Genomic DNA, 25,730 nt, shown 5'->3' with positions numbered 1-25,730 from the left:
AGAGGTGAGTTTTAAATCAGAATTTGAATTATGGTAACACAAAACCAATAATTTAGTCTACTAAGCCTGCCACATTTTACAATTATTGTACAGTAGTAATCCAGGAACCTTCATACTAAAATCTTGTAAACCATCCTGAGAGGCTGAATGGAATAAATTGGAGTCAGTGATGATAAAAGTACAGTTTATACAGAATTTCCATGATTCTAACTTTTTCAGGCTTAAGGAAAGTGATACAGCACTGTTAGAGATACACAGACTTAATTACACTAGGGATAAGTAGGGCTGCACCAATGAAGGACAAAGTTGACAGGAAAAGAAATTGTAAGTAAAGATGGCAATGTCATGCCAGAGTTGTGACAAATGAAATGGCTGTGCCTTCACTGTTGTTATAGCAAGGCAGCAGTCAAGGAAAAAGGCAGAAGACTGACAAATAAAATGGAAAACAGAACCAAAGATAAGTAAGCGCTGACAATAAATAATTTGCTATTTGTACATGAAGGGTGAAATCCTGGCCCCCGTGAAGTCAATGGGAGTTTTATACTAGTATTCTAGGTCAGTGCTTCCCCCACGGTCAGTCATCCCTCCCTTGAGGAGCCACAAATTGTTCATGGGGGAACGCCAGGTGTTTGGAAATATAATTTACTGATATGCCCATTGTTTTGTTTTCTGTTTTGTTTTTCTAAAGTAGAGACTGTTAAATTAGGTTTAAAAACCCTTATCTCTGGGTCTTCGTGTTATGCTGCTGATGGCACTGGGAGCCTCTTTATGTCCTTTGCTTCTGCATGGAGCCTTCAGCAGAGAGAATTCAGCAGAAACTCTCTTGACTGAAAGCCTTCTGCTAGAGCAGAGAGCACAGAGAGGCTCCCAGTCCCAGCAGCAGCTGCAGCACCATAACCAGCAGATAGTGGAAGGGGTCTGAGGGAGGAAACTAATCATAATAGAATAATTTTTACCAAGTGCTAAGCCTCCATGTAGCAAATGTTCAGCTGAGCAAGGTGATTGTAATTAAGTTAAGCCAAAAAGGAAGAAAAGGAGACAATGGTTACATTATGTTTGGATTTTTGTGTCTGATATTACTGTGGAAAGTCTACAGCCACAATGTACCATTTATTTTCAAGTGTTTGTGTATGAAAGTATTAGGTCAGGGAAACTACAGAGACATTTAGAAACAAAACACCCAAAATTAGTAAATAAGAACCATGATTTTTTTCTTCAGAAACAAGAAAAATTAAAGCAGGAAAAAAGTCATGTCTAAAGAAACAATTGCTCCTCAAAAAGCCTTAGGAGCATCTTATATAGTGGCCAGGTGAATTGCAAAATGCAAACAAGCACACACCATAGGCAAGACAGTTCTACTACAAGCAATAATAAATGTATAGAATTATGAGTGGCGAACATGCAGCCGTGGCACTGAAACCATTCCTATCTCAAATAATACCATCTGTCGATGCATTGATGACCTTGCAGAAAATGTCCACGATAGACCAAGCGGATAGACCAAGGCAAGAAGAGTCAGTATTTTGCACTGCATGATAAATCCACACACATAGCCCACATGGCTCAGTCTCTGTGGCTTGAGAGATTTGTCAAAGCTGGTGCAGTAGTTGAAGAACTTCTGTTTTGCAAAGAAATCCTAACCCAAACAACCACTGAGCAAATATTCAAGATACTTGATAAATTCATAGCAAAGGAAAGCCTTAACTGGGCTATGTATGTGGGGTTTTTCACTGATGAGGCAACAGCCATGGCCAGAAAGAACAGTGTTGCAGCACAAGTAAAGAAAGTGGCATCAGCAGAAATTTGGACGCATTGCATAATTCAATGCCAAGCTTTGGTATCAAAGAAGTTGCAACCTGAAGTACATGAGGCCCTTAAAATTATTATTAAAATGTTAATTTTGTAAAATCCCAGGCAGTGAACACATATTATTTTAGTATGCTGTGCGAAGAGATGAGCTCTGAGCACACATAGCTTCTGTTTCACAGTGAAGTCTGATGGTTGTCGTGTGGGAAAGTGTTACAACGCATCTTCAAATTGCGTGATGAAACAGGAATTTCTCCCTTGGGAAAACAGACGTTCCACATGTAATGTAATGTGGACTTCTTGACTGTTAGCTTGCCTAGTGGACATATTTGGCAAATTGAATGCACTGAACATAACACTTCAAAGCGGGAGTACAAATATACCAGATATAGAAGAGAAAATTGAGGGATTCATGAAGAAAATTTGTCTTTGGTGATGTCACATTGAAAAGTGAGTTATTGAGATGTTTTCATGTTATCAGACTTTTTAAAAGTGAAAGTAATCAAAATGCCATTAAAGACCAAAGATTAACTAATTTGTCTGGCTTGCATTCCCATTTTGATGAATGTTTTCCTGGCATTGAACATGAATCTCCAGATACTGACTGGATTGAAACCTGTTCTTGGTAACATTTGATTCCATTCTGATGTTAAATATCTTGGCTCAAGAAAGTCTTTTAGAATTATCAAGTGATCACACACTGAAGACCTGGATTTCTGTTAAAGGAGAGTGCGAAGAACTCAGAGATGAAACTATGAAAGTGCTGCTTTCAGTTATCTCCGTGAGTCTGGATTTTCAGCAATGATTTCTGTGAAAATTAAACAGAGAAACAGTTTAAACTTGGAAAATGACTTCTGTCTGGTGCTATCAGAGATTCAACCAATCACTGTGCAACTGTGGAGATTGAAACAGGCCCATTCTTGTTGCTAAAATCTTAGGCAGTGTCCAAACATACCACAAATCCATATTTTCAAGTTATAGTTTGAAAAAACCTGGATTAGATTGGATTTTATAATTAAGCAAACAGTATCTAGTTGGAAAAAGTCACAAAACTGTCCAAACTCTAATGTCCCTCTTGAATCTAGTGTCTTGAACTCTTGAATCTGGTGTCCTGAGTCAGTTTAAAAAAAAAAAAAAGGTATTTTGTTGTGAGGAGCCAAAATATCTGTAAGTACTAAAAAGTTGGAAAACTATGGTTCTAGGTAATTTTGTGGTCAGTGGGGTAGAGGCATTAAAAAGAGAGAGGTTGAAGACCTCATTGGATGTTGTGAACCATATCCCCACTTTTGAAATTAATGGAACTATGTGGATTTATATCAATTGGTAATATTATTATTATTTGTATTACTGTAGCACCTAGAAGCCCTAGTCACGGACCAGGACCCTATTGTGCTAGGCTCTGTTTAAACTCAGACCAAAAAAGATGGTCCCTGCCCTAAAGAGCTTACAATCTATGTATAAACAAGAGACAACAGATGGAGACGGACGTGGAAGTACCAGGAAAGAATGAGACAATGAACCACAATTAAACGTGAACAGTTCCATAAAATTGTATTGATCTACTGCTTTACCACATAACATACACAGTAGGGAGTATGTTCTCATTTCCAGGTGCAGGGATTTATGATCAAAACCCTTCCACATTGAAATGAAACCATGCTGCATCTCTAAGTGTGTTCTGTACTGAATGTACTACAGCAAAATTTCCAATAGCAAAAGGAATATTTGTATTGTACTCTTATTGTATAACTAAATTAGTTTAACAGATTTTTTTGACATATTGCTTAAAATAGTTTGTGCCTTTTAAACACTAACATTTAGACAGTGATCAATACCAATATAGTTGCAGCTGCACGCATTGCTGTTAACTAATGCAGAATGTGCTAGCGTACAAGGCTGTATTGTTCAAATGCAAACCAGCATTGAACTCTGAATTTTTTTTACTTGATATATTTGCTATCTGAACTATCGTTATTAAAAAAGGGACAAAAAAGTGGGCTTGGAGAATTATTGACCCGTCAGCTTAACTTTGCTACCCAGAGAGAGAGACTGGAACAAATTGTTAAACAATCAGTTTGTGAGCATCTAGAGGATAAATAATAGTCAGCATGGATTTGTTCAGAACAAATCATTCCAAACCAATCTAATTTCCTTGTTTGACAAGGTAACTGGCTTAGTGGATGGGGGAAGCAGTAGATATGATATATTTTTTACTTTAGTAAAGTTTGAAGCAGTCCCACATATGCAGTGTAGTTGTAGCTGTGTCGGTCCCCGGATATTAGAGAGACAAGGTGGGTGAGGCAATATCGTTTATTGGACCAACTTCTGTTGGTGAGAGCTTGTCTCTCTCACCAACAGAATTTGGTACAATAAAAGATATTACCTCACATACAGTCCAACATGACGTTCTCAAAAGCAAACTAGGGAAATATGATCTAGATGAAATTACTATAAGGTGGGTGCACAACTGGTTGAAAAACTATATTACAGTTATCCATGGTTTACTGTCAGACTTGGAGGACATATCCAGTGGAGTCTCACAGGGGTCTCTCCTGGGTCCAGTATTATTCAATATTTTCATTAATGACTTGGATGTTGGAGTAGGAAGTACACTTATAAAATGTGTGAATGACACCAAGCTGGGAGGGGTTGCAAACACTTTGGAGGGTAAGATTAAAATTCAAAATGATCTTGATAAATTAGTCTGAGATCAATAAAATGAAATTAAATATAGACAAGTGAAAAGTACTTCACTAAAGAAGGAAAAATCAAATGCACAAATTCAAAATGGGGAATAACTGGCTAGGGAATAGTACTGCAGAAAAGGATCTTGGGGTTATGGTGGATCACAAATTGAATATGAGTCAACAGCATGATGTTGCGAAAAGGTAAATGTCACTCTGGAATGTATTGATAGCAATGTTGTATGTAAGACATGGGAGGTAATTGTTCTGCTCTACTTAGCACTGGTGAGGTCACAGCTGGAGCATTGTGTCCAGTTTTGGGTCCCAGACTGTAAGAAAGCTATGGACAAATTTGAGAGAAGAGCAACAAAAATCATAAAAAGTTTAGAAAACATGACCTATGAGGAAAGGTTGAAAGAACTGGGCATTCTTAGTCTAAAGAAGAGAAGGATGAGGGGAGACCTGATAACAGTCTTCAAATATGTAAAAGGTTGTTGTAAAGAGGACTGTGAAAATTTCTCACCGTGTCCTCCAACAGTGGGACAAGAAGTAATCAGATTAGTGGCTAGTTAAGCTGTTGAATAGGCTTCCAAGGGAGCTTGTGGGATCCCCGTCATTGGAGGTTTTTAAGAATGGATTAGACAAACAGTTCTCAAGGATGGTCTAGGTATACTTGGTCCTGCCTCAGCACAGGGGGATGGAGTAGATGATCTCTTGAGATTCCTTCCAGCCCTACATTTCTGTGATTCTATATGTATGCCCTAACCCAATAAATAGAATATTAAGTCACAGTAATTAATATGTCTTCTGAGCACTGTCAATAGGGATATATATAATTTACAGATATTGGACCTCATTCTCCTCTCTCACCTATTTTACACTGGTATAACTCTGATTTACATCAGTATTAAGCAAAAGGACAATCTTGCCCTTGTCTTCACTTAAGGATCCTCCATTTCTTATTTTAAATATGTGATGAATGGGGTTTATAATTAAGCACTATATGAGAGCTAGATATTATTACTATTTGTTATTATTTACTAATAATAGTATGCCATATCTTTAAAAATATACTGAGTCTCTTTGGGGGATGAGAGGTGAGGAAGGAGGAGGTTAATGTTTCCTGGTCATCCCTGTTCCAATACTAGGGGTTAAATCGCTTCTCTCTGATACAGAGTTGGGGAGAGCTGTGGTTTAGCAAGCCACTGGAGTTCTGATCTCAGCTCCACCCTAGTGTAGAAGCCAGGGTCACTCTGACTTCTCACAACAGCACTGTGAGAGGGGAGGGGAGCTGTGCCTGTACAACTTGTCTTTCAGAAGCATGGGGGAAGAGATCCCTTGTCTTGAGGCTGGGCACAGAAAGCCTGCACCTCTGGTGCTCCATATTGCAAAAACCTAGTCCTGTCGTCTGAGCGGTCAGGATGCAGCCGCTCACAGGAGCAGGTGCTTGTGAAATGAAACACTATGGTGGGGAAAGCAGACAAGAATTAAGTTATGGACAGGCATCCAAACTTGTGGATAAGCATCTGGACCTTCAGACCTTTGAGATCTGCCACTGCTATTTTTAGAGCAACCTTTAAAACCTTTAAAGACATATAGTTGCAGTTCTGGGCTTCCTAATGGCTATGACTCAAGCAACTGACCTTTGAAAGTAGCGAGTTGAACATGCTGGCTCTAAAGCCTTGTCTACATGGGAGACATTGACTGGCATAACTATTCCAGCATAGTTCTTCTCTTATTATTTTTCTATTCTGGAATAATTCCCCTGTGTGCATATATTGTGCTGGAATAAAAGTGATTTTATTCTGGAATAATTACTTCACTTTATATTATTCTGGAATAAGGTCACTGTTATTCTGGAAGAGCGTCCGCATGGAGAGCTATTCAGGAATAAGTATTTGGAATAGCTTAGTTCACAATGCCTGTGCTTAGGCCTTAGGTAGTTAAAATATTCACTTCAGTATTGCACTTTTCTTTGTTGGTTTTTGAAACACCAATTAGCAGTATAAGGATCACTTGTAAAATTTGTTCTGCTTTAAGTAAATGTTACAGAATACACCCTTAATTTATATTTCATAACAAAGTTTTGTAAGTTTTAAAATAGCATTATTTCTTGATGTTTAAAAATAAAATAAATACTGGTATGTGTCTGAGCTAGAGAGCTACAAAGGGACATTTTCTTTTTTGTGAGAAGAGAAATTTTAGTGAGATAACACTGCAGGATTTGAGAATTTTTTGTGAAATTATAAATTTCACAAAAATTGTGCTAATTAATTTCCATTGCCAGAACTGATGTGTTTGAGAAATATATTTTCAATAATTTTCTGTATTAAATATATAATAGTATAAATCCAGAGGTTGACTTATATGGATAATTATTGTATAGTATTTAATTCTGAATTTGTGGTTATAATATTGAAGATTTAATAACCTTATAATACAATTAAATATATTTAATTGTTACACTTTCTATCCTCTATGAATGTTCTTAATTAACAGGAATTTATCTACCATACAATTACTCTGGGACATACTTTATCAGTGGGAATTTCTCCTTTAAAAGCTGATGGGATGATGTGGCTCTGTTTTTTAAAGCTATGTACAAATCTTGCTTGCTTTACTCACAGATAGTTCCATGGAGTCAGTGTGAACAGTAGTTGTGAAACTAAATTTAAAGTGTTCATGTAATATGTATTTTTCTGCATGCAGAGAAAGGGTTAAATTCTTAACTCAAATTGTTTTATCTAGTTAGGGCGATCCAAAACCCACTGAAGTGAGTAAGGATCTTATGATTGACTTCAGTAGGCTTTGGATCAAGCCCTTGATGCCTTGAGGTCCAACTGTGAAGTCCTGACACAATAAAACTCTAATAGAAATCAAGGACTGCTGAAACTGGTCCTTTATATTTGAGATTTACTCTAAGGATTAAATCCTGGTCTCATTAAAGTCAATGACAAAACTCCATCTGACATAAGTGAGTCTTTCTCTTTTTTATTGTTTACATCTAGTAAGTGGCTTTGTCTTTGTGAATCTACTGCATAATGTATGTTAACTTCATTGCTTATGTTTCATGAATATTGACAAGTATCTTTTTAAACTTGCAGCAAGTAGTGGCAGCAATAAATGCAGGAATCATACCTTTAAGAAACACATCTCAAATCAGTCACTGGGACTTGGGAAGTTCCTTCTTCTTTGCTGGCACTGTTATTACCACCATAGGTAGGACACAACTTATTATATTTTTCCAGTACATGAGCTGTAATTTAATTTCAAATATGCGTGTGCGTGGGTGGTGGTGGGGATTAATGGTATCTATGGCAAATCTTTTAATTTATAATAGAGTTACTATGTAGCCTTAGGGATAGAAATATGCAATTTCCTTCAGAGATGCAGGCTGTATAAGTGACCTGTTAATGGTGGAAAAAAGTATGAGATAGTACATTTCTCTGATATGTCTTTAACAGAATGAGGAAAAGTTTTGTGAGGAGCAAGTAATATTTTGATTTAGTAGCTGTATTATCAAAATAGCTCAATATTAGATGTTTTAAAGCAAATATGTGCATTAAGCCATTGTGATATGCGGAGCTGCAGATCTCTATAATTATGCATTTTTATTGTTGTCCTGTATAAATTCCCAGTGAGATGAGAAATTTCTAGAGATTCAGTTAAACTTTACTAGCTCCATTATAAAACTGGTTTTGATAGTCAGACTAGCATGCAACAACTTGCTTTTCAGCAAGTTCTTGTAGCGTTCAGTGAAGCTCAGAGCTGTCAGATGATTTGTCCGTGGTCACATGCTTAGTCAGCAGTTGGCAACCTAGTTAAATAATTTCTTTCAAACTCTTAAGAGCCATTGCTCTGCTGAGTAGGTGTAAATAAAAGCAAAATTTGACTTTTAAGTTCTTTGTTCTGACCTCAAGACAAAGCAGCTTCCTTATAACCTAGTTAATGATTTATGAGTGGGCGGTCCTTTTTGTTTTACTGTTTATTTAAAATTTTGGGATAAAGCCTCAGGGGATAGAATGGGCACCCATAAAATATTTATAAATTTAAAGAAAAAATAAAATTATATATTCAGTGTGTAGGGAATTATGTAGATCATTTTAGTACTCTTAAAATTTGATTGTAATGTAATCTTTACATAAATTTCTTGCAGGAAAAGAATGCTCTCTTCAAATGTGTTTAATATGGTAACTTGAGTTCCTTTTTTACATATAGGTGCATTTTATATTCTATTTATTATCTGTAAGTTTATATTTATTGTCTGTAAGTTTATATCTGTGTGTATACATGAGTGTGTGTATATGTATATATATAATAATGTGTGTGCATATAAGTAATATTTTGGCAAGTCTCAAACAACCAAAACAATACATAGGATGAAATTCTGGCCTATTGAAGTCAATGACAAAATTCACATTGTCTTCAATGGGTCCAGATTTTCACCTATAGTGAAACTTAAAAGAAATGATCAAAAATATAAATTTCAATCTAATACGTGCCAACAGAAGCAAGGGAAGCAAGGCAATGAAATTGGCCTTGAGTCACCCTTCGTTATCTAATATCAATAGGCTTTTTTGCCTCAAATGAATATCACTTTAAAGTTGTAGTGTGAGTTAGAATTGGTAAAGAACTTACTCTAGTTCATTAGGCTTTTCTTTCTAAACTCCTTATTTCTTCCTATTATTTTGAATATTTTAAACAATAGGAAGAAATAAGGCATTTAGTTCCAAATAAACCAGGATGCACAGTCCTGAATAGAGCTGATTTAAATTGGAATATCCTTCCTGCAGGAAATTCTGATATTTCAACCTTTTGTTTGTGTCCCAAATCAGGACAAAAAGCTGAAATATCAGAGACTTTTATGGAATGACAGATTTTCAAAAATTGATTTGGAAATGGTGAAATATTTCGTTTTGGCATTTTCTGTCAAAACAAAATATTTTGGTATTCCTGAATCTAAATGTGTTTTGTTTCAGTTTGTTGAACTGACCCAAAATGTTTCATTTAGATTCAGTTCAGCATTAAACTGCATTCTCCTATGGTGGCACATAGGAGCTGTAGTTCTGGTTTGATCCCCCCATTCTTCCCTAGTGGCCATTATTTCTGGGCCGGGCTACCTTTCCAGCAGCAATATGACTACCTTGATGTACCATCCTGCTCAGACAGAGGGAAGATGTATTCTGGAGAGGAAGCCTGGCCCATATGAAAGAATGAGGGCATTAGGCCTCAAAATTGCATATCGCCAAGGAGATAATGTGCCACACACAGGGAAATGCAGTTTCATGCTGACCTGACTTCAAATGCAACATTTTGGGTTCAAAAGTTCAATAAGCCCAAATATTTAGATATGGGTTGAAATGACCCAAAATTAAACATTTTGTAAAACTTTTCCCAACAGATAATCAGAACGTTTTGGCAAAATCAAAATAATGCTACTGAAATTTAGATTTTGAAGAAACTGCATTGTCCACTGATGGAAAATTCCTGACCAGCTCTTTCCTGAGAGCAAGTGCTTATCTTTGTTTCTAAGTAATATAGGCTCTACATTAAGAACTATGTTTGTTCTTTTGTTTTCTAATCAGTCCTAGATTAATAAACGAAATACAAAATTGAAGTAAGAAATAGAAATTATCATCACTTCTGAAATGTACAACTATTTCTTCCCAAAGTCCTGGCTTTACATTGTAACATATTGGACACCACTCCCATTAGACTTCCTACAGTGACACAGAGATGCAAACGGATGATGGAGCAGGGTGCTTGTGGTGTGTTGAAAGTTTGGCTGCCATGAAAACCCTGCGAGAAGTAAGGAAGTCAGAACTAGTGTAATTTTTTTGCTGCAATTTTGTTGGTCTTGCAAAAAAGTAGTGGAGTGTTTGATTTGACTCCTTAAATCATGATGACATGTCATCAAGTGATACTAAGTCCTTATATTACAGGCCGTGAAATACATTTAGGACTTTCTGTCTCTGAGCAGATCTGTGGAAACTGAGGCATTCCTGCCAATTTTGGAACAGATGGCAGTCACCTAACTTGATATTTGAAATTTTCATGAGACTGAAAATGCAGGTTATGGACGTCCCCAAAGAGTTTTCATGAGAGTCAACCAAACATTACAGATAGTATATGCAGAATTCCAGAGGGTACTTTATCATTATTTTCTTATATTTGTTCATTCTTTAATAAGAAGCAATACCTCAGCCATGTACTTGAGTACATAAGAAAGGTATTACTACCATTTACTGAAAATTATAGCTATTAAGTATAGCAGCTGACAGCACAGTCTCTGATTTTCTTAATTGCTCCTCTCTATATATCTTTATCTAATCATTTATACCACACTCATCACTGTAACATCTAGGCATCTCAGAAGTCTTAAGGGATGTGAAAGATTTGCTTCTATAGAACTTTTGTTTAAATCTTCTCTCGAGGTACAATTTCTGCTATATATTTGTCCATCACTGTCAAATAGATTAGTTACCACTTAACTGGAGGGATTAACAATCCCTATAACTATGGATTCATCATGGTGGTTGAACCTTTTTCTCTGCCACACAAATAGAAGGCTAAAGGGGAAAAGAGTTTACAAATTACGTAAATTCAAATAGTAAAGTGATGGAGCCACATAAGTACATCGATAGATAGAGCTATTCAAACCATGCCAATTTTGACAGATTTTCTAGCTGCTGTTGATTCATGTGGTTTCACATTCTTTGAACTTCACTTAAAGTTTCAGATTCACTTAAACCCAGAATGGTGTGTACAAAGCAAGCGCAGGCTATCAGCATGTACTTATAACTCTGTGCATTGCAGCTGGATCCTTGAGTGATCGTTTTTTTCAAACCTGGAAATGAAATTAGAGGCTACTTGAAATTCTCATTTGAAGTATGCAGTTAGGTGAGAGAGGTTGGACAGAGAGGAGAAGGAAGCAACTGCAGTGGAATCTTACTAATGGCTCTTTGACTGGGGTATCCAAAATGATTGAATTAGTAACCAATCAACAGAAAGCAAAGATGACACCTCAGAGACTGTACTTCGATATTTATTTGAAAGATTAGAGTTTAACACTTTTACAAGTTTCAACTTTAGTCTTTTTTTTAATAGGTGACTTTGCTTTGCAAAAGAGTGTGAGAAGGGAAGCAGAATGAAGCAGGTGCCATGGTTCCATGTGGTCTCTGCTGCATCCCTTGAGCAGAGTCAGATTTTGAATGTCGGAACCCTTCATGCTGGTTGTGTCTGACAGGCTGCATCCACTGTCACAGAAGTGCAGCATGGGCTGGTGGAGTCTTACTGAGGGAATCACAGCTCAGCATCACCCATAGACTAGGGAATGAAGGGCCTTATTGCCAACAGCAGAATGGCGAGTGGTGCAGAAATCCTTGATGCAAAGCCAGCGGGTAATTGTAGTCTCAGCTGCTGAGGGAGATCAGGATGCAAATTGAGCATGGCAGCCAGCGTGAATGGACCATAAAGGAGTGTGGTGGGGGGGATGGCTCAGAGATGGCTGATGTTCAATGGGAAGTAGAGGGAAGGTGACATGGAAGTGTGTCAGAAGGAACTAGTCTTGGCTTTGTACAGCAGTGTGAGACCCTGGCCCAAGAAGGGACCTCAGTGGCTAGCACTGGTGTTCTATTGTTGCTGTGGGCAAGTTTTTTTTACAGGTATGGCAAAGAAACTGGAAACTATCAGGTCCTTCTGGGTATACACACAGAATGGATGGTGGCCTGCCTGGGGCTCATGTCTTCCCGTTTAGTTTTATATAGGATTTTAAGAGGGAAAATAGGTAAGTAACAGAGGGACATATATAAAAAAAGAGGACTTATGACAAGTGTTTGACCATAGTTCACTAGGGAACTATGGATGATGAAAAATACAAGGTATCTTTCTTTTCTCCATTATAACTATGCTATTCAGACATTCCTTATCCAGGACCTTTGTACAAAATAAGTTAATAAGTACCTAAAACTGGAGGTAGCATTGAGGATGGTGGGTGTGGGGGTAGAGGGAATCTTTTTTCACCATTATTTTCTGTTCTGGACAATCTTTGTTGTCTATCTACGTTCAGTTTTGCCTACTCTTGGTAGGAAGCTGAAAGGAAAAGAAGTAATAGGCCCATCTCCAGGAGAAGAATCCTTACATTTTAGGCCTTGGAGAATTCACTACCGGATAGCAGATGAGGAGAGGAAAACTCTTTCTGTAGAAGTCCAGTTTCAGACATATATATAGAAAAGTAAAAAGAAACGAGTTAGGTGGAAGTTTCAAGACTCTCTGCAGTCCCTTGGGCTCACTTGTTTTTTTCCTTATGACAGCTTTCTCATCACACAAGTCCATCAGTAACACTGTTCATAAGGAAAAAATGCACTTAGGCTCCTGCAAATATCCCAGCTCCTATTTTTAAATTCCTCCTATTTTTAAAGAGAACTGTCCTTCCTTATGTAGGAATCTAATGATTCCACAGGTAACTTCTGAGCTCTGGAGTATACTTTTTAGATGCATTGGTGCCCCAGGCAAAGAATTTTGTTGGCCAAGTCAACAAAGCAGATTGCTTCATCTCATTCTCTCCCTTATTTTCTCAGTCATCTTTCCACTCTTTTTTCACTAGCCTCTACATTTCTCATCAACGTGAGTTCTGTCTGTCTGGCCATCTAAAGTTATTATGTGCAGCTGAAACTTGATGTCTTGGGTAAAAATGCATATCCCTATGCCTGAAGCCACTGATGTGAGTACTGATTCCAGCCATGACAATATTGAACTTAGATTTCCAGTACACTGCGTTGTAATACTAAAATTCTCATGCTTTTTGGTTCCAAAACCCCACACCCTTATTTCAGATATCAGTGTTATCAGAAAGCATAAAGAAATAGGCATATTTTCCTGAAATAAAAAGCACAGATTAAAAAAATAATAATTTAGTTTTAGGAAACAGCTGCAATTAGCAAAGAATAGTTGGCATTCTAGAAAGTGGATCATGTTAGTCTACAGATCTGAACTAGCATTTTGGCAGACCAAATTAAATTTAGCAATTTCACATTTATAATTAGATGTCTGGTCTATATAGCTTCAAATACAATTTCATCATGAAGAATATTACTTGTAGCTCTGTGGAAGAATGTAGCTCTGTGGATGATAGTATTTTTTGTGAAATCAGCACTTTAAAAAAACTTGTATTATGTAGTTTATTGATTTGACTCAGTTATAAAATGCTACTGCTAACAGTCCTTGCTGGCAGACTTTCACTACAGTTGCAACATATTGTATAATGTCAAATAGTCATTGCAGAGATCAGAGTTTGCAAATGACCTTTTTTCCTTGGCTCAGCCGGACCAAGTAGTATCATCCACTCATCTCCATCAAATTATTTTCTTTTTCACTTTTGGTGCTACTCAACATCAAAAGTGTGGAGTGCAGTTAAGTGTGTAGTGCAGTTCATTTAAATGAAACAGATGAGGTAACATCCTCCCACCCACACTTATCTCCCGTCCAAACATCCACACCATCTCGAACAAGCCTTGATAAGAGGGGTTATTTATATTATTAACATAAACAAGCTGTTAAGGATCAGCATAAATGTTACATTTCAAGAGTACTGTTATTTGTTTACCTGGTTATAAATACTGAGACTTCATAATGCTAAATAATAGTAATAATAATAATAATAAATAATACAGTTGTCCAAGAAATGTTCTGTTATGTGATTTTTTTTCATCTTGCCATAGTTCAGACCTTTGTAATACAATTCTATCACTTGAACAAAACTGGCATAAATGCACTAAATTTTGTAGATGCAAATTCCTCTGGGGCATTCCTCTTTCAACCACTCTACTTGAGAGCTATAGAAACTGGCTGTCAAAGATTAATAGGATGTTGCAATTGTCGGAAAGCAACAAGTTTAGATTAATTAACTTCATACAAGGAATTGGTATAAAAGTATCTTAAAAAAAAAAAAAAAGCAAACAAATGTATGATTCTATACAGGTTTGAACACTACCTTACGAGACAAAATTACAAAGGGAAATCTGAATATGATTAGGATTGTATGAGATGTTTGTCAGAAAAACATTCTACTACTCATTTTTATGCGACTGAAAATTTCAACTGACAAGGAATTCAGGAACACTTTCTAGGCTTGTCTACTTTGAATTAACATATGCCACATAATAAGGCTAATTCATCCCCCTTGTAAATCTCCTGCTGTAGTGGGCTCACACCAGGGGAAGATTTGGCCGTTTGTTTCTCTTCAGATTCTTCTTTCTCTTTTCCTCAAGTTATTTAGTTTTTACTACATTGTGGCCTTTGAGGTATGTGACCTATAGCAGTTTGCCAAACAGGAAACCTTCCTCAGTTTCCTATCCAGGGTTCCTTAAGGCACCATCAAACCACAGCAGTGTGCCTTCCCTCCACTACTGGTCTGGAAATGCAGAGGGTTAATTAGAGGTAACAGAACTTCAGACAGGGGTATGTATCTGGGGGGAAGAGGAGAGTAACTTGTTGCAAATCCTCACAGGGGTAATGCAGGCAGAAGGTGGCAGAGAAGCAGATGATATTATTGGTATGTGATGATGAGAGACATTTCATAGGTGGTTGCTGTGGTTGAAGCTGGGGGATGAGGGGTCTTAGGAGCTGGAACTGGTTGCGTCCTTCCACCTCTTACTTTGCAAAGGGCTCCACACAACCCACTCTCTGCGCCTCATTTCTGCTCTTTAGCAATGCACTTTTCTATCTTTAAAAATATATAATTATAACATAAAGAACTAATTTGTTTAAAGAAATACCACTTACATGCCTTTAGCACTCAGTTTTTTCTTTAGCTTAATTTTTTGTGTGCCTTCCCATCCGCTCACCCCAGTTCTTACATAAAACATGGTCTTAAATAGCTTTATAGATACTGTCTTCTCATTTCTATATATCTCTGAGATCTCTGCTTCTATTCTAATGTATTGTAGATGGAGCTGCTAGTGCTGTCTATATTTAGGGTTGCCCAACATTTCCCATTATAAGACCCTATTTATGGTCACTTATAATTTAACCAAACTTTAACCATTTTGGCTGAAATTTTCCATGTTGGGTGTCAGCCTCAGGATGAGTGTTTTTGGAAAGTTTCAGTAAAAATGGTTCAGCCATTTATGAAAGTAAGATTACAGAAAAATAAATTGTTTTGCCATGTTAAAAAAATTCTTACAACTTTCATTGAAAAGCTCTAACACCTTCATGCTTGAGAGCAGGGAATTGAAATTTGGCACAGGAGGTGACTGCATTGCTAGGAACATGCCTTTTGCTGTTCCTGTAAAAATCACCCACATTTGACCAAGTCGTCAGCCTTTGAAAAAATCTCAGTTTACACATGCTAAGTAGAGACTTGTAAGAATTTGGCAGCTAAATTCCTGAAAGATTCCATCTGTGCTGAGCATGCTCCATCCTTGGACTGAACAGTACTTTCCTGGTAATTGAAGCTCCCCAGTATTATAGACAACTGTGATGCTTAGCACAGGAACTGGGAACAATTGTGTGATCTCAATGCTCACCTGCTGGTGATCAAGCAGCATGGAAGAGGAGCAGTCTGACTCAAACGGGAACAAGAGCCAGACTTTGGAGGGAAAGGAGACGCAGGGATAGGTTCAGTTACCTCGGGAACAGTGACAGGGAAATCCAACTTTGTACATATAGGTCTGCTAAATTATTGCTATCATGTTAAATATCAATTGTGGTACAATAGATGGTCTCCCATTTTCACTGTATGGAACTTTGAAATTTTCACATCTTAGTAAGCTGATGCTGGTGCAAGTGGATTCAATTGCCTGTATTTGGATTTCTATCCATCAACTGAGCAACAGAAAGTTTTTGAGCTTTCCCTGCAGGTCCAATTTAATTGCAGTTTCAAAAGCTTATTGATATTCATAAAGTGAAGACTACTGGTATAAAATGAATGCTAAATATAGCCAAGTTATTTTTAGGATGCTTGTATGAGTAAAATAATACCCCATATATTTATTTCTTGGTTTTAGTAACTGTATCAGGACTGGTAAAATTAACCACCAGAGCCTCAAATTCTCTAAGGGAAAGGAATACAAGATTTTGCATCTGGAAGAAATCTGAGCAAGTGGAACAATCTTATGCTTTATTTCCTTTACAAAATATAAAAAAAGGTGTGTGGTATTGAGTCGTAATTTGTGTCTGTCTATTAAAGGTGACTATAAAAGCACTTTTATGTAGACTGAAGATCTCCTGGGTAAGCTGTCGATAAACTCTGATTTGACCATGTTAACCTACCTACCATCCTGTGCTGCGTTGTTCACAGTTGTCTGTCTTCACTTTTGAGTCAAGTACTTATATGAGGCCAGATTCTTCAAAAAAGCTCAGTATGTTGGGGGCTATGCTCTTTTGAAAATCTGACCATAACCATCACAGAAGGAGCTTTTGGCTGCTAATCACTTTTGAAAGTTGCCACACTGCCTGGAGTGACTCACAACTGTGAGTGCCTAGCCCAGGGCAGATTCTCCAAGCTGGTGGTGTGTTCTATAATAAGATTTCACCAAGCCAATAATAAATGTGAATTCCTGGATCACTATACCACTATACCAGCCTTACCATGGAGTCATAGACAACCCCCTTAGATTCTTTAGCCTATCTTGCCACCCAGACAAACTGAACTTTGTGATAATGGTCACTTAATCCAAAAATGACACCACATCAGGTTTCTCCCAGTCCCAGATCAATTAGTATTATGGATCTTACCCCAAAGACAACGCCTGCAGCCAATTCTATAGGTTTATTAGCTAAGAAAAAATAATGAGAGTTATTGAGATGTTAAAGCAGGAAAAAATATATGTACAGGTGAATCATGGTTTGTAATTCCAAATGATGGCAGTGATGTAATAAACTGTCAGTCTCCCCCCAAAAGTCTTTTCATGGTACCCAGATTGCCACTCGGGATCTCCGCTTTGCATCTGATACACTTCCCTGTAAGAGTCCAAACAGTTCAGAGATTAAAGATCTTTCCCTGAATCCATACTTACAGTATTCTTCTCACAGAAAACAAGCTGACAGTGTCTTTACCCACGTGGGCTTTTCCTTTGGTGACAGTGAGTGAGGAATGCACTTAGTCTTTTGACCATCATACATAATGGCCACTTGCTTTGAAATTAGCATTTTCTGCTAAAGTTCTTAAGTCCTTCATTAGGATTTCACAAGATTTCTTTGATGAGTTATTTAGTCACAGAGGTATACGCAATGTAAATTTTTGCTCTGACATTACTACAGGAACAGATAAGTGAAAACAATACAAGTAACATTCCATTAGTTTTCATGAAGTTTAAAAAACCTGAATACACTTACATTCATTTTGATCTATACTAATATACAAGTGAATTGACCTGAATACATTCTAGCATGACCTGGTCAGCCAATGTCACAAAAGTAAAGCCCTTATTTAAGTGCCTTTTCTTTTGAAAATCTAGAGTACTTGAAGATTTGGGTACAGAGTACTTGAAGCTCTGTTGCTGAGCAATTTTGGAAATCTGTCCCATAATGGCCAACTGCTATAATACCATGCCAATTTTCACCAGCTGAGAACCTGGCCCAATATAATTTAAAATCCTCTTTACTTAACCATCAAAATATTAATTCAGTGTTTATGTATTTGTCCTGCTATATTTGACAACCTCACTAATGCCTGAAGTAACACAAGAAGTGCAGTTTTCTGTACTGTTTTATGTTTTAGTGATGCTGCTGGAGAAACACAGTATGCTGACCTGAGGTTTTGGAAGATAATAGCTTTTCAGTTAAGTTTTTAAAAACAAATGACAAAAACTGCTTGTCTAACCTGATATAAAAATAGTACCTCTAAGATTTATGGATCTACCATTTCTGTGATCTTCAATCGTTTGAAAAGCAACTACAATTTCATTGCTCAAGAAATAGGAAGTATAAGTCAAATTGAGAGCATTATAGTGCCAATAGATTTCTTGAAGAAAGAAATGGGATGGAGATAGTGTCTAGCCAGAGGTGTTTTGTCAACCAGTAGCTTGCTCCCTCTGAAAACTAAATGGAAAATTTGTGCTGGGAAGAAATAAAGACCAGAGAGAGATTTTTTAAAAACCACCTTATGGATTCTGGAGCACAAATCCCATTGATTTTTTCAATGGGACTTCTGCTCCTAAACTCCTTATATTCTTTGGTAGAATCTCGCCCCTATAGCCTGAATTTTGCTGTAAGGTCTGCATAGATAGATCCCTTGTCTTTATGGGGCTGTGTGGCTACAGCATTGCTTCTGCTCAGACAAACATAGGCTCAGGGGGCCTACATTTTCAAAAGTGCCCATCTGTTTGAGCAGTCATGTGTGTGGAGTCCAGAATCTGCCTATGCAATGCAACAAACAGTGCAAAAGAGTTTGCAAATTAGGTGTTGTATTGATAATGCTGATGAATTGGTTGGGTGCAAAAGCCAACTAGTGATGACTATGCTCTGGACTGCTGCCACCAAGTGCCCAGAGCAGACACATTTTCAGAAGCACAGTAGGTAATTGGAAATTGGTGTAAGGCAGGTGGTGGTAAGGACCCCAGCATGGAAGAGCAAGGACAGGTCACAGAACTTTCCAACTGTCCTTCACACAGTATGGAGTTCCTAGTCACACTGTGCCTGACTAAGGAACAGCCAGCAGGAAGATGGGGGCCATAAACTGGGAAGGAAAACAGCGTAATAGATGAGCTGAAAAATAAATAGTGGGTGCTGAGTCCTTAGCCCTGAAGCTGCAGTCTACCAGTTGCTCTTTTTTAAGCTGCCTATCCTCTGTTCTCATTCTGGATACTGCTTTTTAAGTTCCCACCTGTCTTGACTGGCATAGGAAGATGCTGAAGAATGGTATTTTTTGTTTCTTGTAGATTTACTTTTTCTAAGTCATTCTCTTCCAGCCCTGGTATCCTGCTGTCCAGCCCTCTCATTTGATTTTCTGTGTTGAGGGAGTTAGAACTGCTCTTAGAGTATTTATTTAGTTATTTAAGCATTAGTAGTATTTATTTTTCAGGAAGCCTCTTTTTGGGGTCTGTCGGCGGGCCTTCTGAAACCGGCCCGGTCGCTGCGGCCCTTCCTCGGGCCCTGACCCCAGGAGGCCACAGCGCCTTCATGTAGGGGAAAAGTTTGCTCTCCAGTAGTCTATCGCCCTGGCCCTCAGGCAGGGGGGGGGGGGGAGCAAGCAAGCAGTCTATCGCCCCGGCCCTCAGGCGGGGGGGGGGGGGGGGCAAGCAAGCAGTCTATCGCCCCGGCCCTCAGGCGGGGGGGGGGGGGGGGGGGGGGCGGGGGGGGGGGGGGCAAGCAAGCAGTCTATCGCCCCGGCCCTCAGGCGGGGGGGCGGGGGGCAAGCAAGCAGTCTATCGCCCTGGCCCTCAGGCGGGAGGGGGGCAAGCAGTGGTTCTGCTCTGGCAGCAGTAGGGAGGTTGAGGCTCTCCTGGGGTGGCTAGGAAAAAGGAGAGGGGGAAGTGGGACGCAGGCCCACCCGTCTCCACTGCGTCCCAGCCCAGGGCCCTAACAGTGGCAAAGGCGTTGCCATTTAGCCAGTGGGGCTCCTGCCACAATATGCCGGCAGGGTCCCCCCAACTCAGCCACCATCTATGGCTGCTTCTGGGCTACTTCCTCCCCATATCCCCCTGTACCTGCTTCCCCAGGGTCACTGGGGTCCGCCATTCAGGGTAGTCCCACCAGTCCCTCCTCGTCTGGCGGCAGCAATGCAGGGAGCGCCTCTTCGAGGGGCAGTTCCTCTAGGTCACTGGGTTCCGGGAAGGGTGCAGCTTCAGGCAGCTCGTCGAAGTCTGGTCCCAATTCTGGTGGCTTGGCGGCCAGCAGCTCCTCCAGGTCCCTTCTGGCCTCAGGGGGTGTTACCCACCTGGGGTGCACCAGGAGCTCAGTCCAGTCTCGGGGTTCAGGGGCCTGGGTCCAGCACCGTGGTTCAAGGGTCTCGGCCCAGTCTCTCTGGCCGGGTTGTATGGTCCAGCTATGAGACGGCCCTACCCAGTCTTTAGGCCCGGTTTGGGCCGGGGTTGGTCAGAGTCTTGGCTCCAACCTGGGTCTCAGCCAGCAGGGCAACACATCTACCTCTGGCGGTGGTCTGCTCTTGACTGAGCTCTGGGGCCTGTCTCTTATACTGCCTGTGCCTTGAGAGGCTACGCCCCTCTTGGGCCGATTGGGCAGCTCCGGTGGCCCTATCACGGCTCAGCTCCTGGGTTGCCGGGTAGACTGGTCTGCCAGCCCCCTCACAGTCCGGCCATTTGGTTGCTGGCCAGGCTGCTTTGTGGGGCTATGTCTTGTCCAGCCTAGTTGCTGTGGCCCTTCCTCGGGCTGACCCCGGAGGAGGCCACAGCGCCTTCCTACAGGGTCAAACAGCCAGACAGTTTAATAGGGTAGTGACTTCGCTGGAACTTCATTTTTCTCTTTTTCATTGTGTAAAATGAGTTCTCATCTACTTATCTGGACTGACACAGGATATTTGGAGAAAACCCAACATAGTTAGAGGCAAAAGAATTATCATTGCACTTATAAAGACATCTTTTTTTCTGAATGTCTTGGGAAACTTCACAAATATTAATGAAACTACACAGCAACCCAAGTGAGCTATCTAAATGTGAGCCCCATTTTGCAGAAAATTTTGCAGATTTAAATGTTATCATCCCAATTCTGCCTCCCTTACTCTCACTGACTAGCATATTCCTCAAGCAAGTTGTCCAGCTGAAGTCAATGAGATGCAGTGTGCTTTCATACTAAGGAGATGGGAGTTTCTGACATACCAGGGTACAATCTAGACTAATGAGCAGCTGTATCACCCATGCTCTGTAACCTGGCATGTCCTTTATAATGCGTTGCTGCTGTAGCCTCCAACATAGATTGTTCACAAACAAACTCCAGCATGTAAATTACTTCCAACTTTGTCTGTGTGTGTTGCAACCAGCCACCCACCCTTGGCTCTTATCAGCTTTAAAAGTTATCACAGGGTAACCCCAACACACTCCCAGTCTCAGATTTTCTCCTAGAAATATATGTCCTGTACTGCCCAGCGCTCTCCTAGGCAATACAAATGTATTGAGTCCGTTATTCATTTAAAGGAATAATATGTACACAACTTATTACACCAAATGGAATTACCCAGACACTTCACCTTGAACACACTGGGTTAGATAAAACAACAAAACAAATTCATTAACTAAAAAGAGAGACATTTTAAGTGAGTACTGTGTAAGTAATAAGACGTAAAAGTCCGAAATGGTTACAAGAAAAATAAAGATAAAACATTTACAGGTGCCTAATTTAACAAACTATAGTAGATTCAAAGCACAGTTTTCTCACCACATGCTTTTAGCAGTCTTACTGACCAAACTCTTTAGGTTGGTACCCCTTCCCCAGAGCCCAAGAGCTACTTGTCTGTGGTGTGGTGAATGCGATGGGCAGAGAGATAGAGGGGTGTTCATCTTGGGGTGTTCATCCCTCCTTTTTATAGTTTCAGTCCCCCTCTTGAAAAACATTTCCAGCTGAGATCCAGAAAACAAAGTCGGTGTGAAAGAATATTCATGGCTATTTTTTCCACCTGTTTGAACTTCCTTTGTCTTCCCATCTTGCTTGATGACTCTGTTTTATTACTTAAATGCAAATTAAGGCAATCACACATTCCTTCCTTTGTTTAGGACAGACATGACTTCTACTTGGGCAAGGCTATGGGGTTTGGAACATGTTAATAACATGACACTGAGGAGTCTTATAACTTCACATACAATGTTGCCACACACATTTTACCAGGACAATACTGACCAGCAAATTATGAGTTTTCAAATGATACTTTACAAGGCATACTTTGTACAGAGAGTATTACAGTAATGTGTAGGGTGTGAATACTGAGGTATATTCTGTCACAGAAGGCCTTGTAAATACATAGCTCAATAGACAGAAGATGCTATGCAGTATGAGTAAGAATGGCAGAAGCAGGTGCTGAGATAGTAAAATATGTTTAAAATAAATTACTTGAATTTTAAAGTTCATTTTTCTCATTCTGTCTTGCTCTGCATCATGCAGTTATTGGGTTTGTTCAGATGTTTTCCATCAACTAGATATTTTACTCTTTTCGGCTGCATCACAATTTTTGTGGAATTCTTGATGTGTATTTAGGCTATACTTTATCTGATATGTGCCCGATATCTACAATGTACTCCGTATTAGGTTCAGGGTGAAATTCTTGGAAGTCTCTGGTTGTTGATGGTTCTCATCTCCCAGGATGTCATGGATGATGAGTAGAAATGTATCCAGATCGAACACTCAGGCTCTTTTTTGGTCTGGTCAGCTCTTGCAATCAAGTCCAGTTTGTAGCCTCCCTGTGATCAATGATTTGCTACTCTCAGTTCTTGCTTTCTAGCTTTGTCTTATCTAAGCAAAGAGTCTGAGACTAATGATTCTCAAGTATAGCATCTCAGGTTTCTGTCATTTTGGGATTTGGCAAAAAATACCCCTCTCTGTCTCTGTGAGTAGTTACAAAACCTCTTTGTCCCAAGAGAGTTGTCTCTTTGAAGATGGAATACTAGTAGGGTCAGATCCTTTACAGTATATAACTAATGTGAAAGCCAGTGGCATTACAACAGGTTACACCAGCTGAGGTTCTCGCCCTTAAATCCTTTTTTTCTGAACTGTAAAAGTCTTCAGTCTTCTTAAATATGGGATAGTACAATAGCCTCTAGGGCTCCCTTCTCACTATAATTTATTCTATATATACAGCTGCTGTTTTTCACTGTCTGAATTCACAATATTATTTTTTTCCTTTAGACTTCCTAAAGCTGGCCTAATTATTATTATTTCTAGTTGACCTGTTGTTTTTACAGACTCTCTGCTTTAGATGACCTTAATGTCATATTACTGACTCTTCTCAATTCTGACTGCTCTCTTTTGAGTTTTCTTGTCTGCTTACTCTTCTTTTCCTCATTCTGATGGTTCCCATGATTAATAAAAGAAGGTTTGACTCATTTTCTCTGCTGCTTTTCAGAATATATATAACACATGTTTAACAAATTATTTCTTAGGGCGAGGTGCTTTAAATAGGAGACATGAATATCTGAGAGCATAATTTAATCCATACTATGTTTATATTTTTCCTGATAAGGGTTGTCTTGTTCAGCTTGTCTAAATTTTCAGGGTTTATATTTTGGAACAAAATATTTAAAAGAAGAAAAATATGGATTAATGATCTTGGTTCAGGAGTCTTTGAGGCTTTTCACTTTACGATGCAGCCTAACAAACAAATATGGAACTAAAATTTGCCACATTTGACATTTGCCAAACAGTCATCCTAATCGCTGTGATTGTGTGTTGTATCATTTTCCCCAGCCTTTTGTCTGTCTTCTTTATTCAGATCACAAACCCTTTAAAGCAGGCATTGTGGCTTTATAGGTGTCTGTACAGAACCTCGCACAATGGGGGTACAAACAATAAAGAATAATAATGACAACATTAAAAAATATCCCAAATGTCTCTATATTGCTAATTTTAATTGATGACACTTTGAAGATATATCTGACGATGTCTTCACAATATGTGGCTAATATTGCTCATCTTAATTTCTGAGCTTTCTGGAAGCAGGAAATAATTTCTGCAACAGAGTTCAAAGAGTTCTGTACTTCCTCCGAGTGACATAATTAAAATGTATGAGATGTGTTATTACTATTCTTCTAGCAACAACTTAGTTAGATAATAATGGTAAAAATTATTACTGAGTCCTGTATACATTGGCTTCTAAGTTTGCTGGTATGGTAGGCAGTTTTGGAGACTCAGACTGTGATCTCTTGTCTTCTGGGTGTAAATTTCTGGCTGGCACAGCACTTTAAAAACAAACAAACAAACAACTAATCCGGAAACCTGAAATCCTGTATTTGAGTCCCAAGTAATGGTTGATTTCAATCTTTTCAATTATTGTCTCACCTAAATAATTGTACAGTGGTTATCATTAAAGTCATTATAACTTTTCCTTTGCAAGGAGCTTACACATTCACGGAATTTGGGGTATTCCCTTTAGGAAATAATCCAGTAATAACTTACATAGAGAGAAAGGGTGGGTGAAATAATATTTTGTGTTGGACCAACTTCAGGTCAGAGCTCAGTGTAGCTTGAAAACTTGTCTGTCTCACCAACAGATGTTGGTCCAATAAAAGATATTACTTCACTCACCATGTCTCTCTAATATCCTGGGACTGACACGGCTTCAACAGTACTGCAAACAATAACTTACGTAGACATTTGTATTAATTTTAATTGCACCCACTGTAAAATATCAGTCTCATCTGTCAGTAGTCTGAGTGTACAATTAGATTCTGGCATAAGTATGCTGGAACACATTCAGGTGTCACCAAATGCTCTTCTTATGTTCCCAGCAATATTGCCAGGTTACACCTTCTCCTCTTGAAAGCTGACTTGGGTAGTAATTTTTGCTTTTTTTTCTTTGGTTTTTTTGCTTGGGTAGTAATTCGATGCTTTTTATGGCATCCAAGCTTGATTACTGTTTGATAGACTCCAAGCTGATCAGAAGACTGCAGATTCTTTGGAGTACTCAGCAGCCAGACTCTCTTGATGAAGATAAATGAGGGCTCCCCACATGGCAGTACACAGGAGGGAGCAATTGTGAGGGAAGAGCGGGAACAGGGAATCTGTTGTTGCATGGATCCTCCCCTCTTTGTCTCTCCCTCCTTCCCAGGGTGGGGATGCACAAGAGCTACAGAGCCCATTCCAGCTATTGGGCTGTAGTAGCCTTAATAAAGAGGCTTCACCGCCTGAAAGGGGAGGAATTCTCTATCTCCCCTGTGTCCGTCCATATATCTGCTCATTTCCTAATCACCTGCTTGATTAAGCACTGGGCAGAGGATTTGCCCCTATCAGAACAGGGATTTATTATCTCTTCCATCAATCCACTTAATTAGACTGAGGCCTATTCATTCTGTGTATCTCTTTATGGGATTTATCGAACTTCATCCAGCTCATGAGATGTTATCTCTTTAAGGATACTTAATGACATAATTTAGCCTCACGTTTGCTTGGAACACTTTAGTTCTCTGTTTACATTATTGTAAATTCTTCTTCATACATTAAAAACAGCGAGAGTCCTGTAGCACTTTAAAGACTAACAAATTTAATTTCTGCAGGCATAAGCTTTTCGATGAGCCGGGGTTGTGTGGAGCAGCTTTCACCATTATGTTAGTATATGGATATTGCTGCAGAGACCAAAGA

At 39.0% G+C, this 25,730-nt stretch overlaps 1 protein-coding gene across 1 annotated transcript in view; it reads left to right on the top strand.

Moving 5' to 3' along the window:
• The window catches only part of KCNK2 (potassium two pore domain channel subfamily K member 2), a 201,536-nt gene that overhangs the window by 97,813 nt on the left and 77,993 nt on the right, over positions 1–25,730 (top strand). The window contains exon 6 of the mRNA XM_067564966.1: positions 7,595–7,709. Within this exon, the coding sequence (XP_067421067.1) occupies positions 7,595–7,709 (115 nt within the window). The remainder of the gene's footprint in view (positions 1–7,594; positions 7,710–25,730) is intronic.

Source organism: Emydura macquarii, unplaced genomic scaffold (genome assembly GCF_026122565.2).
Source record: "Emydura macquarii macquarii isolate MOO-44397 ecotype Brisbane River unplaced genomic scaffold, CSIRO-AGI_Emac_v2 contig_2676, whole genome shotgun sequence".
In the NCBI taxonomy this organism is placed as follows: Eukaryota; Metazoa; Chordata; order Testudines; family Chelidae; genus Emydura; species Emydura macquarii.
The sequence above is the reverse complement of the archived record's forward strand: the minus strand, read 5'-3'. Positions and strand labels throughout refer to the sequence as shown.